This window comes from Mobula hypostoma, chromosome 4 (assembly GCF_963921235.1).
Source record: "Mobula hypostoma chromosome 4, sMobHyp1.1, whole genome shotgun sequence".
Classification (NCBI taxonomy): Eukaryota; Metazoa; Chordata; class Chondrichthyes; order Myliobatiformes; family Myliobatidae; genus Mobula; species Mobula hypostoma.
In genome coordinates, this window is record NC_086100.1 from 61287150 (window position 1) to 61299169 (window position 12020).

Consider the following 12020-nt stretch of genomic DNA (forward strand, 5'->3'; position numbering starts at 1 on the left):
CGTCAGCAAATTTATAGATGGTATTTGAGCTCTGCCTAGCCACACGGTCATAGGTATAGAGAGAGTAGAGCAGTGGGCTAAGCACATACCCGAGGTGCGCCACTGTTGGTCGTCAGCAAGGAGGATATGATATCACTAATCCACACAGATTGTGGTTTTACAGTTGGGAAGTTGAGGATCCAATTGCAGAGGGAGGTACAGAGGCCCAGGTTCTGCAACTTCTCAATCAGGATTGTGGGAATGATGGTATTAAATGCTGAGTTATAGTCGATGAACAGCATCCTGACATAGATATTTCTGTTGTCCAGGTGGTCTAAAGCCATGTGGAGAGCCATTGTAATTGCGTCTGCCCATTGACCTATTGTGGCGGTAGGTGAATTGTGAGGGTTCACTCTCTTTAAAGACAGCCTAACATTGGCCTCTGAGACAGAGATCACAGAGTCATCAGGTGCAGCAGGGATCTTCACAGCTGTAGTTGTGTTCTCCCTTTCAAACCTGGCATAGAAGGCATTGAGTTCATCTGGTAGTGAAGCATCGCTGCCGTTCATACTATAGGGTTTCGCTTTGTAGGAAGTAATGTCTTGCAAACCCTGTCAGAGTTGCCGTGCATCTGATGTCACCTCCAACATCATTCAAAATTGTCTCTTTGCCCTTGATACAGCCCTCCGCAAATCATACCTGGTTTTCTGGTACAGGCCTGGGTTGTCAGACTTGAATGCCACAGATCTAGCCTTCAGCAGACAACGTACCAGAGAGGCATCTTTTTAGAATGGAGATGAGGGGGAATTTCTTTAGCCAGAGAGTGGTGAAATCTGTGGAATTCTTTGCCATAGGCTGCTGTGGAGGCCAAGTCTTTATGTATATTTAAGACAGAGTTTGATAGATTCTTGTTTGGTCAGGACATGAAGGTTTATGGGGAGAAGGCAAGATACTGGAGCTGAGAGGAAGATTGGATTAACCATGATGAATTGGCGGAGCGGGTACAATAGTTCAAATGGCCTAATTCTGCTCCTATACATTATGGTCTTGTGGATTCCTACAGTATTGGGACTATACCTCTTCCCATCATGTACCTGTCAAAATGTTATTCTGTTTTCACAATTCCTTCATCTCCACAGCATCTGTTCTAGGAGTCTTTCCAGGACATCAGAAATGTCCTTCATCTTCAATGAACAGGGTTTCCTTTCTTCCGCCTTTGCTGTTGCCCTCACCTGTATCTCTTCCATTTCCTGAATATATGCACTCACCCCATCTTTCCTCCATCGTAACAGTAATAGTTCCTCTTGTCATTACCTACCACCCCATGAGCCTCCACATCCAACTCATCATTCTCCGCAACATCCGTTATCTCCAAAGGGATAATACCACCAAACATACCTTTACCTTCAGCACCCACCCCCCACACTGCTTTCCACAAGGGTCGCTCCATCTGTGATTCCCTTGTCCCTTCATCCCTCCCCACTAAACTCTCTCCTGGCACTAACCCCTGCAAGTGGTCAAAGAGCATTCATGTCTCCCTCACCTCCAATCAGGGCTCCAAACAGCCCTTCCCAATGAGGTAATACTTCACCTGGAATCTGCTGGGTTCGTAAATTGTGTATACATTGGTAAGACCCGTCGTAAATACAGGACCGCTTCAGCAAGCACCTCCAGTCCATCCACTAAAAGCAGAGCTTTCTGGTAGCCCAACATTTTAATTCCCATTCCCATTCTCGTTCTGACATGTCAATCCATGGCCTCTTCTTGTGCCATGATGAAGCCACCCTAAGGGTGGAGAAGCAACACCCTATATTCCACCTAGGTAGCCTCCAACCTGATGGTATGAACATCAATTTCTCCTTCCCTCTTTTTCTATTCCCCACTCTGGCCTCTTACCTCTTCTCACCTGCCTATCACCTCCTCCAGTGACCCTACTCCTCCTTTTTCTTCTGTGGTCCACTCTCCTCTCCAATCAGATTCCTTCCTCTCCAACCCTTTACCTTTCCCACCCACCTGGCTTCACCCATCACCTTCTAGCTATTCTTTTGCCCCTCCCTCCTCTTTTTTATTCTGGCGCCTTTCCCTTCCTTTCGAGTCCTGAAGAAAGGTCTGGGCTTAAAACATCGACTGTTGGTTCATGTCTATCATGTTGCCTGATCCGCTGAGTTTCTCCAACATTTTGTGTATGTTGCTTTGTATTTCCCTCTAGTACTGGAATAAGTTCAATTTATTTCAATAGAACCCATAATTGGGAGGCAAGGACAACAGACAGCTTGTAAATCAGTTTTGTGCTGATGACCAAAGATGAAATACAGCCTAATGGTTTAGCATTTTGAGAAAGGAGTAGGTAAATAACGTGTATTTCAACACATTGCAGTATCTACTTCAACAGATGGCTGTTTTGCCAATTTAAATCATGTCTTTAACTACCAAATTATGAGAAACTGGGCATTGTTTTAAAAATGTACAGGGGATATTTGAGGTAGTTCCACAGAATTTTTAGTATTGCAGTTAATATTTACTTCTCCTGGTGTAAATTTAGAATTTCACACATCAAAAAATATAATTCGGCCCCCAAGGGGAATATCTTGACAATTCTGAAATATTCACCAATATTAATGTTTACACAATTCCTTAAAGATATTAGTCTGGAATGAAAGTTGATCGTGATCACCATGCATACTGCCTGGAAATGATTACAAGGCAGTAATCTAATTTAGCAGTTCATGTGAAACCATAAACCATGAAAGTATGCTTAGGCAGTCATCCGAATCGTAACATTAGTTTTATAGCCTTAAAGTCACTCTCAAATATCTTTATATTTTATAATATATATAGTGTTTCACATTTACGTACATAATTTATTACACTTTCATTCTGTTTTCTACTGCTAACAGCTGTGATTGTTTGATCCAGTGATGGGATGAAGAAGTTGCTAATTGCAAATTTAACAGAGTATTATCAGTTATTCCAGAATAAAGGCAAAGGTGTAAATAGTCTGAAGTAATCATAGCATTTTAATTTTATATTCTCTTCCTCCTGCTCCTGAAAATCGTGTGGTGCAAATGGTACAAAACAGATGGAAGTAAATTTTCAACTTATTTTATGCTTTTTTAAAAAAAAATGACATGGTGAAAAACATTCAGAAGTAAAACAGGCCAAAGATTTGTGCTCATTTTACACATCGTTCAAGAAATATTTCATCCCATTGTCTTTATTCCATGGCTACTTGCAAACTTAAATAATTTTGTCTAAATATTCATTCTCTATACGTGAGCTGAGGTAGTTTAGTCTGTGGTGCACATTGTTTCATAGTTATGCAAACCTTGTCTTTAATCTAAATTCTCAGTCATTCTTCTTAGTAAGAACTGCTTGATAATTCTCAAATGTAAATGACTGATTTGTTTTTTATTCATCCCTAGTTAGAGAAACTGAAGTCCATTTTAACCCCCTAACTATCAAACAGTTTGGATTCCTAACTGAGCACAGACACAAATATGTAAACTCCATTTGTAACACAAGGCTTACTTTTGTTGTGAAACTGGTGAAACTATCACCAATTCCCAAACTTGCCTGAAAGTAAGTAAAAGCAACAGATCTTCTATATGTGTGCATGTGAGCACAGAAACTGCTGCCAGCGGTTCACTACTGGAAAATTAACTGATTTCTTCACTGGGGGTCAATGTGGGAGTGGGATAAAATGCCCATTACTTAAGTATTGCATTCACCACTCAATACAGGAGACACAAACTAGTCATCTTGGTTTCAATGGAAGAGAACAGTTGTAAATATTCAAGCAAGTTACTTGGCAAAGCTTAATATATTTTTAGTTGTTATTGTTTCTAATAGATTATAAATTTAGATATGTTAAAATGTTGAAAGATGAATAAAATGGTCAGAAGTTAGTTTGTGTGTATCATCATTTTTGAGTTTTAAAAACTCTTATTGTTTCTGAATACTTCTACATACCTCATTCAGGATGAGGCATTCCTTTCAAGTTTAGGCAAAATCAAAGGACATGATTTTGCTGGCCATCAAAGCTGGTGTCTCTTTTTTGTGGATGGCACTTGTTTTAAACCCCCATGTGATCCTATTTTGGCATGGAAAGCCATATGTTACACAAGACCTTGCACACGATTACCACAAATTCCCACATGGAGGATAACTATATTCTTTTTGGTATGAGACTGGCAAGTTAATAGAGCTTACTTCTGACAGCAAAATTCAGGCCATATTTTGTTATGGTATTTATGGTACTGATGTTTGTAAATAGCGGGAATGTTAAAATTGTAAATTGAAACTGAGATAGCATTGTACAACTTCTGTGCTGACAGCTACAAAGCAATCGTACTGTGTAAACTTTCTCCCATCTGTTTATGATCTTGCTTTATTGTTGAACATTTGACTCTAGGGAGAGGGAAGAAAAAAATACTTCTAATTACATTAGTTAACACCAATAGAAGAGGCCAAGATGCTGCCTACTTGCTTATCATTGCTAAAGCAATAGTGATGGATTTTAAATTTAATTTAATCCTATACAAAACAAAAGGCACATTCACAGTGAATGTGGCTATAATGGATGCCTGAGAGAGCTGCCACGCAGTGATCAAGATTTAAATTTTGATTATTTTAAAGATTATACAGGCCTCAAGATGGGTAAGCGCCTTAGATCCCACAACAGAACTTCCAAAAGCTGCCAGTACTGGAGCAGAATAGTAACAATTACTCTGGAAGTCCTTCAGGATGGCAGACATCCCACCCTGCAAAAACTCATTTCAGGGAGGTAGCACCATCAATTTGCAGGAGACTCCCGGAACTTCCGGGAGAGGTGGGATGTCTGCAGTAGAGTAGCTCCTTAGCAGCTAGCCAGCTAGTTTAAATAACGTTAGCTATGCTAATGAACGAATGACACCTGTTAAACTCACCTCAACATGTCTTTTACCATCTTAACCCACCATGGGCAATAGAAAAGTCACCGTTGCAAACAGCGCAGCGAGCAACACTGTCATTATTTTTGACCCCTATTAGGCAGGGGTGCACTTTAGTGTAGTCTGGAGTGATGTACATTTTGTATTTTCTTTTTTTTTGGAACACTCTCCCATGGCGTGCTCTCTCTCTCGCGCTGTCGCTTGCTTGCTCTCGCTCTTTCATGCGCTCTCTCGTGGTCGCTCTCACACTGTCGCTTGCTTTCTCTCTCGCTCGCGCGCTCTTTCTCGTGATCGCTCTCGCGCTTTCTCTTGCTTTCTCTCTCTCGCTCACTTGCTCTCAAAAAATTGATTTCCGTGATATTGTATATAATTTGCGGGCATCAGGGAGCCACTATTAATATGCGGGAGACTCCCGGAACTTCCGGGAGAGGTGGAATGTCTGGAATGGTAGATCCATTTCCTGACTGCCAAAGAAGCTAAGATCTCTTTCACTGTACCATCTGGCAAAAGCAAGTGGATAGTAAGCAACAATCATTACCTCCCGGTTGTCCATTGAAACTGCATTTGTGTCTTGTGTTTGCATGTAGTTTGTATCCCTTTGACTTTGCAAAGGCCTTTCCATATGAAGTAGGTGGGGTTATGTCATGCTTAGGCCAGTGTCACCCATTTATATTGGTCAGCCAAATTAGAACTCTTGGTTATGTCTTTGTTTTTCATAAGTCTGCAAATTCAAACCAATGACAAATGAACAGGGTGTATAAAGGGTTGATTAAATGCTGTGGCAGATGACCACCCAGAAATAGTAAAGATTTTTGAACTAAATACTTAATTATTATTAATAATTTTAACTGCAGTTCTTTCATTTATGTTTACGTCAATTATGTAGATTGAACTGGCTAATTATATTCCTGAGAAATTAAACACTGGGAAGCTGATAGATGAACAAATGCATTTTGAATTGTTTACATTCAACTACATGCAAATAACTCTCAAATACTGCAGCCACTTTATGCCTATCTCTGCTTCACCCAACTAAAACATGATAAAGAATAAAAAGAAATACACAACCTGTCATTATTATTCTTCTTTTTATATCAGCAGCACTCCATTTTTGGAGTTCTATCCACTCTAAAAACGGGTTACTAATAATTTCAAACTGCCGTATGCAGACAGAATAATAGACCCCCATCTGACAGAGACGCCAACATAATGAGTTTTATGTGACTGTTAATTATGTTTTTTTTTGGTTTGTTTATTTGACCAAAATGTCAGCACTAACTATATTTATTGGATGTAGCAAATAGATCTACAGTAAAACTAGATTTTTTATGAAGATTGTATAAGAAAAATAAGAAAATTAGCTAACTGACAGAATAACTCCACTAATCATTACCAGTACTTATAGCTGTTGAAAACTTAATGTAGCTGGTTTTCTAAAGGAACCTTTGTGCATTCTGTGCTTTGCAGTGTTGCTGATGTCCCTTGAAAGCAAAGAATATAATTTTTTTAACATCATGCCAGAAACTATTATTTTGCTGTTAATCTGCCATATGTAAATACTGTAATTTTTATTGCGTGTCAAGCAACTTACAGGGAATTCTGAAATAAGGTTCCTGGGACAGTAGTCAAATCAAATAAAATTTAAAACTTCATTGGCCCTGTTTATCAAAATGTTAATTTTTTAACATTTGAGATACTAACATTAATAGTTTAAGTCAAATCGTATAATCATTTTTACTATCTAATGTTCCCTTGTTTCAGAGACAGATAGAGTGTACCGGATTGTTAGAAGAGTGTTCTTATCAAGTTCCAAACAGGAAGGGAAAGGACAGTTGATACTTCAACCAAAGTAGACTGCAGCTTCTTTACTGGATACTGCTGCATTTTGTGACTGATTTTGTGCTAGGCCAGCGCAGTGCAACTTTGATTGGCAGTGTTGCAGTAAATATCACAAAATTGCTTAATTCTGAACCAATTCATAGCAAAGGGTTCATGTGAAGAAGAAGAAAGCGCTCAACTCTGAGTGGAGTCATCGGGACGCTGTCATTTTTTTAACAGCATTTTTTTTAGTAGGCTTTCTTATTTTTACGAGGCTGAGTTGCTAGCTCGACGCTCAACCCAGCACGGATGGAAAGTGTGCAAGGGAGCACCTGGATTCGAACTCGGGAGCCTTCGCTCCGAAGTCCGGCGCTGATGCCACTACGCCCCCAGCCGGCCCTTGGGTTCATGTACTATTCAGAAATCTGATGGCAGGGGAAAATAAGCTGTTCCTAAAAGGCTGATTGTGTGTCTTCAGGCTCCTATATCTACCCCCCCATTGTGGTATTGAGAAGAGGCCATGTTTCAGATGGTGAAGATTCAACATTCAATAAAAATGGCTGCTTTTTTACCTTATACCACTGTCTTGCACTAATCCAATATTCCTTGATTCCCTTGCTATTTATAAAATCTATCAATTTTTTTTTAATATGCTCAGCTACAGAGCTCCATTGAGTAAAGAATACTAAAGCTTCTCTGGTCTCCGAGTAAAGAAATTTCTTCTCATTTGAGTGACTGACCACCGACCTTGAGATTTTGGTACCTAATTCTAGACATCACAGCCAGGGAAAGCTTCATTCTGGTACTTACCTTGTCAAACTTCATTCATTCTCCTAATAAAAAAGTATACTGGCCCAGTTTGCTTAATCTGTCCTCATAGGACAGAACACCAATGTCCAGGAATCACCCTGGAGTATTGTGTGCAGTTGTGGTCTCCTTATGCAGGTTTAAATCATATTACTAAATTTGTGTACTACTAAACATGACCTGATGAGTATTAAAAGCATTTTGTTTTACATCTACTCCTTAAAGTTGTATGCTTCAATGAGATCACTGCCCTTTTTCCTAAGCTCAAGACAATATAGTCCAAGTCTGTTTTATCTTTCCTTTAGCACAAATGCACTAATGCAGGACTCAAGCTGGTGAAGCTTCACTGAATTCCTGTTTAGTTGGGGTGACTATACATGTTCACAGTACTCCAGATATGGTTTCTGACGGCCCCTATATAATTACAATAAGATGTTTTTACTATGGTTTTTACAATAAATGTACCATTGAATACCGTATTGAGTTATGTTGCAATGCTTCATTCGATAGAATACCTGTTGGCATTCACTGTCTCATGTACCGTGGTAAGTCCTTGAGTCTATTAACTGACTCTTCCCCCTAACAGGTACACCAACACAGACATTAAAAGCCAGCTGTTTTCCAGCCACTGTTGGGTACCAAGATTTCAGGAAAGCTATGGATAAAAGATGCAAAACATGTTTTAAAATGCTTTATTATCATGCCTTAATTGTACTGCTACAGTTTAGACTTGCTTAGTTTACAATAATTTATTTATTGTATACTTGTAGGACAAACATTTCTTTTTGGGCATGGACACCTATTGTAATTGGGTTTTATTGCCAAGACTTCTCCAGAGGATGATGAGTTACACATACAGATAGACCAGAGCAATATGTAAACTTTTATTGTGGGGTATTAGCTGTACATGTCATTCAATTATCCAGATGGCAAAGTGATGAACATACATCATTATAAAAATCAAATGTACAAACCCAAATTAGGATTACAAAGCTAATGTAACTTGAAAGTTTCACCCTATACATTTTCACTGTACTTGTACTAAACCTATTGGTGCTTTTTTTTCCACAAACAGGAACAAGCAATGTGGTCGTGCCTTGCCGCCATGGCAGTTGCACACAAAGACCTCCTGACAGCAGAGGTGGCTTATGCAGCAATTGGCGAGGTATAGGAATTTTTTTTATGATGTATGTTTAAAATTTAATTTATTTGTGTTTTTCTTGTTGTTGTTCTGACATCTTAAAACGTTTTTCTTTATTACATTCTTGGAGGCTTCCATAAAATCTTATATCTACTGCTTACAGCTATCCTAAAATAGTTTTAAGTTCTAAATCCATTCTGAAGTTTAGCCCCTGCTTCAGAACATTTATTTCACAACTCATTAAAAAAAAACTGTTCAGCAAATCATGACTGATAACCCTGTTCTCATCCCTTTCCCACCTATTAGTTTCTTCCTGCTGCTCAGATTTACCCATTGGACTTGCCTCTTTTATATGTTAACTCAATTTGAATATCTCCTCAAAGCATCCTTTAATGCAAAAGCTTGGTGTCTCTTGTCATTATGATATAGTACTTACTATGAGTCAGTAAGTTAATGCATCCTGAAGGTTGAAAGCTATTTAGCCAGTCTAAATTATAATCCCTTCTATTTACAAAAGAACGAAAATTGTTTCTGAAAGACTTAAAGCTCCAATTGCCGGTGCTGTGAAGCTGCAGTCACATAAATTGTGGACAGAGGCAATGCTGAAGAAGTTTGGAGATCTGTTGGTAAATAAGAGAATGTAATCATTTTTTTTCCATTCCCTTTTTGTTTCAAGTCTCATTCCTTCATTATCTGCTTGCATCATGACATGCGGGTGGATGAACATGGTAAACTAATGACCCAATATTGAACTTCATTTGACATACTCTTGCTTCTCCGTTTCTCTGATTTGGATTTGAGAATAGAAAACTAAACTAAGGAAAGACCAGAATTCAACTTTAGCTTGCAAAGCAGCTGCTCTGAAATGGACCAAAGGAATTGTGACTTTGATAAGAGGGTACAGTGGGGTGCCCAGTGTCTAAGTGAGGAGCACATTGGAGTGACCAAGATAGAATTTCGACAGGAATATGGGCTTCTCCCTCACTATTTTGAAAGGCGCTTTTTGAGTATGAAAGATTACTCAGAATATTAGTAAATTTGCCAGTGCTTTTAAATTGTCAGCTGGCATAAATTCCAACAATTTCAGTCTTATTTGTATGTAAAATCTATGCACTGAATGGCTTAAAAAGTTTCAAATTCTTCTTGTCAATCATTTTTTTCCAAAGATAAAGCCTTTATTAATAACACACATCAAAGTTGCTGGTGAACGCAGCAGGCCAGGCAGCATCTCTAGGAAGAGGTACAGTCGATGTTTCGGGCCGAGACCCTTCATCAGGACTAACTGAAAGAAGAGCTAGTAAGAGATTTGAAAGTGGGAGGGCGAGGGGGAGATCCAAAATGATAGGAGAAGACAGGAGGGGGAGGGATGGAGCCAAGAGCTAGACATTTGATTGGCAAAAGGGATATGAGAGGATCATGGGACAGGAGGCCCAGGGAGAAAGAAAAGGGGGAGGGAGGGAAAAAACCCTGAGGATGGGCAAGGGGTATAGTGAGAGGGACAGAGAGAGAAAAAGGAAAGAGAGAGAAAGAATGTGCGTATATAAATAAATAACGGATGGGGTATGAGGGGGAGGGGGGGTGGGGCATTAGCAGAAGTTTGAGAAGTCAATGTTTATGCCATCAGGTTGGAGACGGAATATAAGGTGTTCCTCCAACCTGAGTGTGGCTTCATCTTACAGTAGAGGAGGCCGTGGACGGGCATATCAGAATGGGAATGGGACGTGGAACTAAAATGTGTGGCCACTGGGAGATTCTGCTTTCTCTGGCAGACAGAGCATAGGTGTTCAGCGAAACGATCTCCCAGTCTGTGTTGGTCTCGCCAATATATAGAAGGCTACATCAGGAGCACAGGATGCAGTATATCACCCCCATCTCCCTCATTTCACGCACATCTGCTCTCACTCCATCCTCCTGCCACCCCACCAGGAATAGGGTTCCCCTTGTCCTCACCTACCACCCCACCAGCCTCCGGGTCCAACATATTATTCTCCATAACTTCCGCCACCCCCAACAGGATCCCACCACTAAGCACATCTTTCCCTCCCCCCCTCTGCTTTCCGCAGGGATCGCTCCCTACGTGACTCCTTTGTCCATTCGTCCCGCCCCCCCCATCCCTCCCCACTGATCTCCCTCCTGGCACTTATCCTTGTAAGTGGGACAAGTGCTACACATGCCCTTACACTTCCTCCCTTACCACCATTCAGGGCCCCAGACAGTCCTTCCAGGTGAGGCGATACTTCACCTGTGAGTCGGCTGGGGTGATATACTGCGTCCGGTGCTCCCGATGTGGCCTTCTATATATTGGCAAGACCCGAAGCAGACTGGGAGATCGTTTTGCTGAACACCTACGCTCTGTCTGCCAGAGAAAGCAGGATCTACCAGTGGCCACACATTTTAATTCCACATCCCATTCCCATTCTGATATGTCTATCCACGGCCTCCTCTACTGTAAAGATGAAGCCACACTCAGGTTGGAGGAACAACACCTTATATTCCGTCTGGGTAGCCTCCAATTTGATGGCATGAACATTGACTTATCAAACTTCCGCTAATGCCCCACATCCCCCTTGTACCCCATCCAGTATTTATATACACACATTCTTTTTCTCTCTCTCCTTTTTCTCTCTCTGTCCCTCTCACTATACCTCTTGCCCATCCTCTGGGTTTTTCCCCCCTCTCCCTTTCTTTCTCCCTAGGCCTCCTGTCCCATGATCCTCTCATATCCCTTTTGCCAATCAACTGTCCAGCTCTTGGCTCCATCCCTCCCCCTCCTGTTTTCTCCTATCATTTAGGATCTCCCCCTCCCCCTTCCACTTTCAAGTCTCTTACTAGCTCTTCTTTCAGTTAGTCCTGACAAAGGGTCTTGGCCTGAAACGTCGACTGTACCTCTTCCTAGAGATGCTGCCTGGCCTGCTGTGTTCACCAGCAACTTTGATGTGTGTTGCTTGAATTTCCAGCATCTGCAGAACTGCTCGTGTTTGCGCATTTATTAATAAACATGTTTTGTTGCATCACTCCAGGGAGTGTTGGAATATGTATTGCTTCCTATCAAGGTATTGCAAATATATTGAATTTGACAGCAAACTAGTAATTGGTATTGATATGTTAAATTGTATCCACTTAGAAATTGCTACATATCATAGATGGCTTTTCATTATTACATGTCCTCCCTAGGTTACAGCAGGGTTCGTTTTCTGTAAACTGTTGATAATCTGGACAATTTACAAATTGGAAATGCAACTATGAACTAAGTTCCTATAAGGCAGGAGATGCCTCCAGTCCTGCAGCATCCCACCGGTCTCCCAAAAGCCCATTCATAGGTATGGGCTGCTGAGTGCTGTAGCCTG

The 12020-nt window shown here is 40.6% G+C and overlaps 1 protein-coding gene across 2 annotated transcripts in view; it reads left to right on the plus strand.

The window, feature by feature from the left end:
- ift80 (intraflagellar transport 80 homolog (Chlamydomonas)) overlaps positions 1–12020 on the plus strand; it is a 288715-nt gene that overhangs the window by 263221 nt on the left and 13474 nt on the right. For both annotated transcript variants that reach the window (XM_063045849.1, XM_063045850.1), the window contains one exon: positions 8608–8697. In XM_063045849.1, the coding sequence (XP_062901919.1) occupies positions 8608–8697 (90 nt within the window). The remainder of the gene's footprint in view (positions 1–8607; positions 8698–12020) is intronic.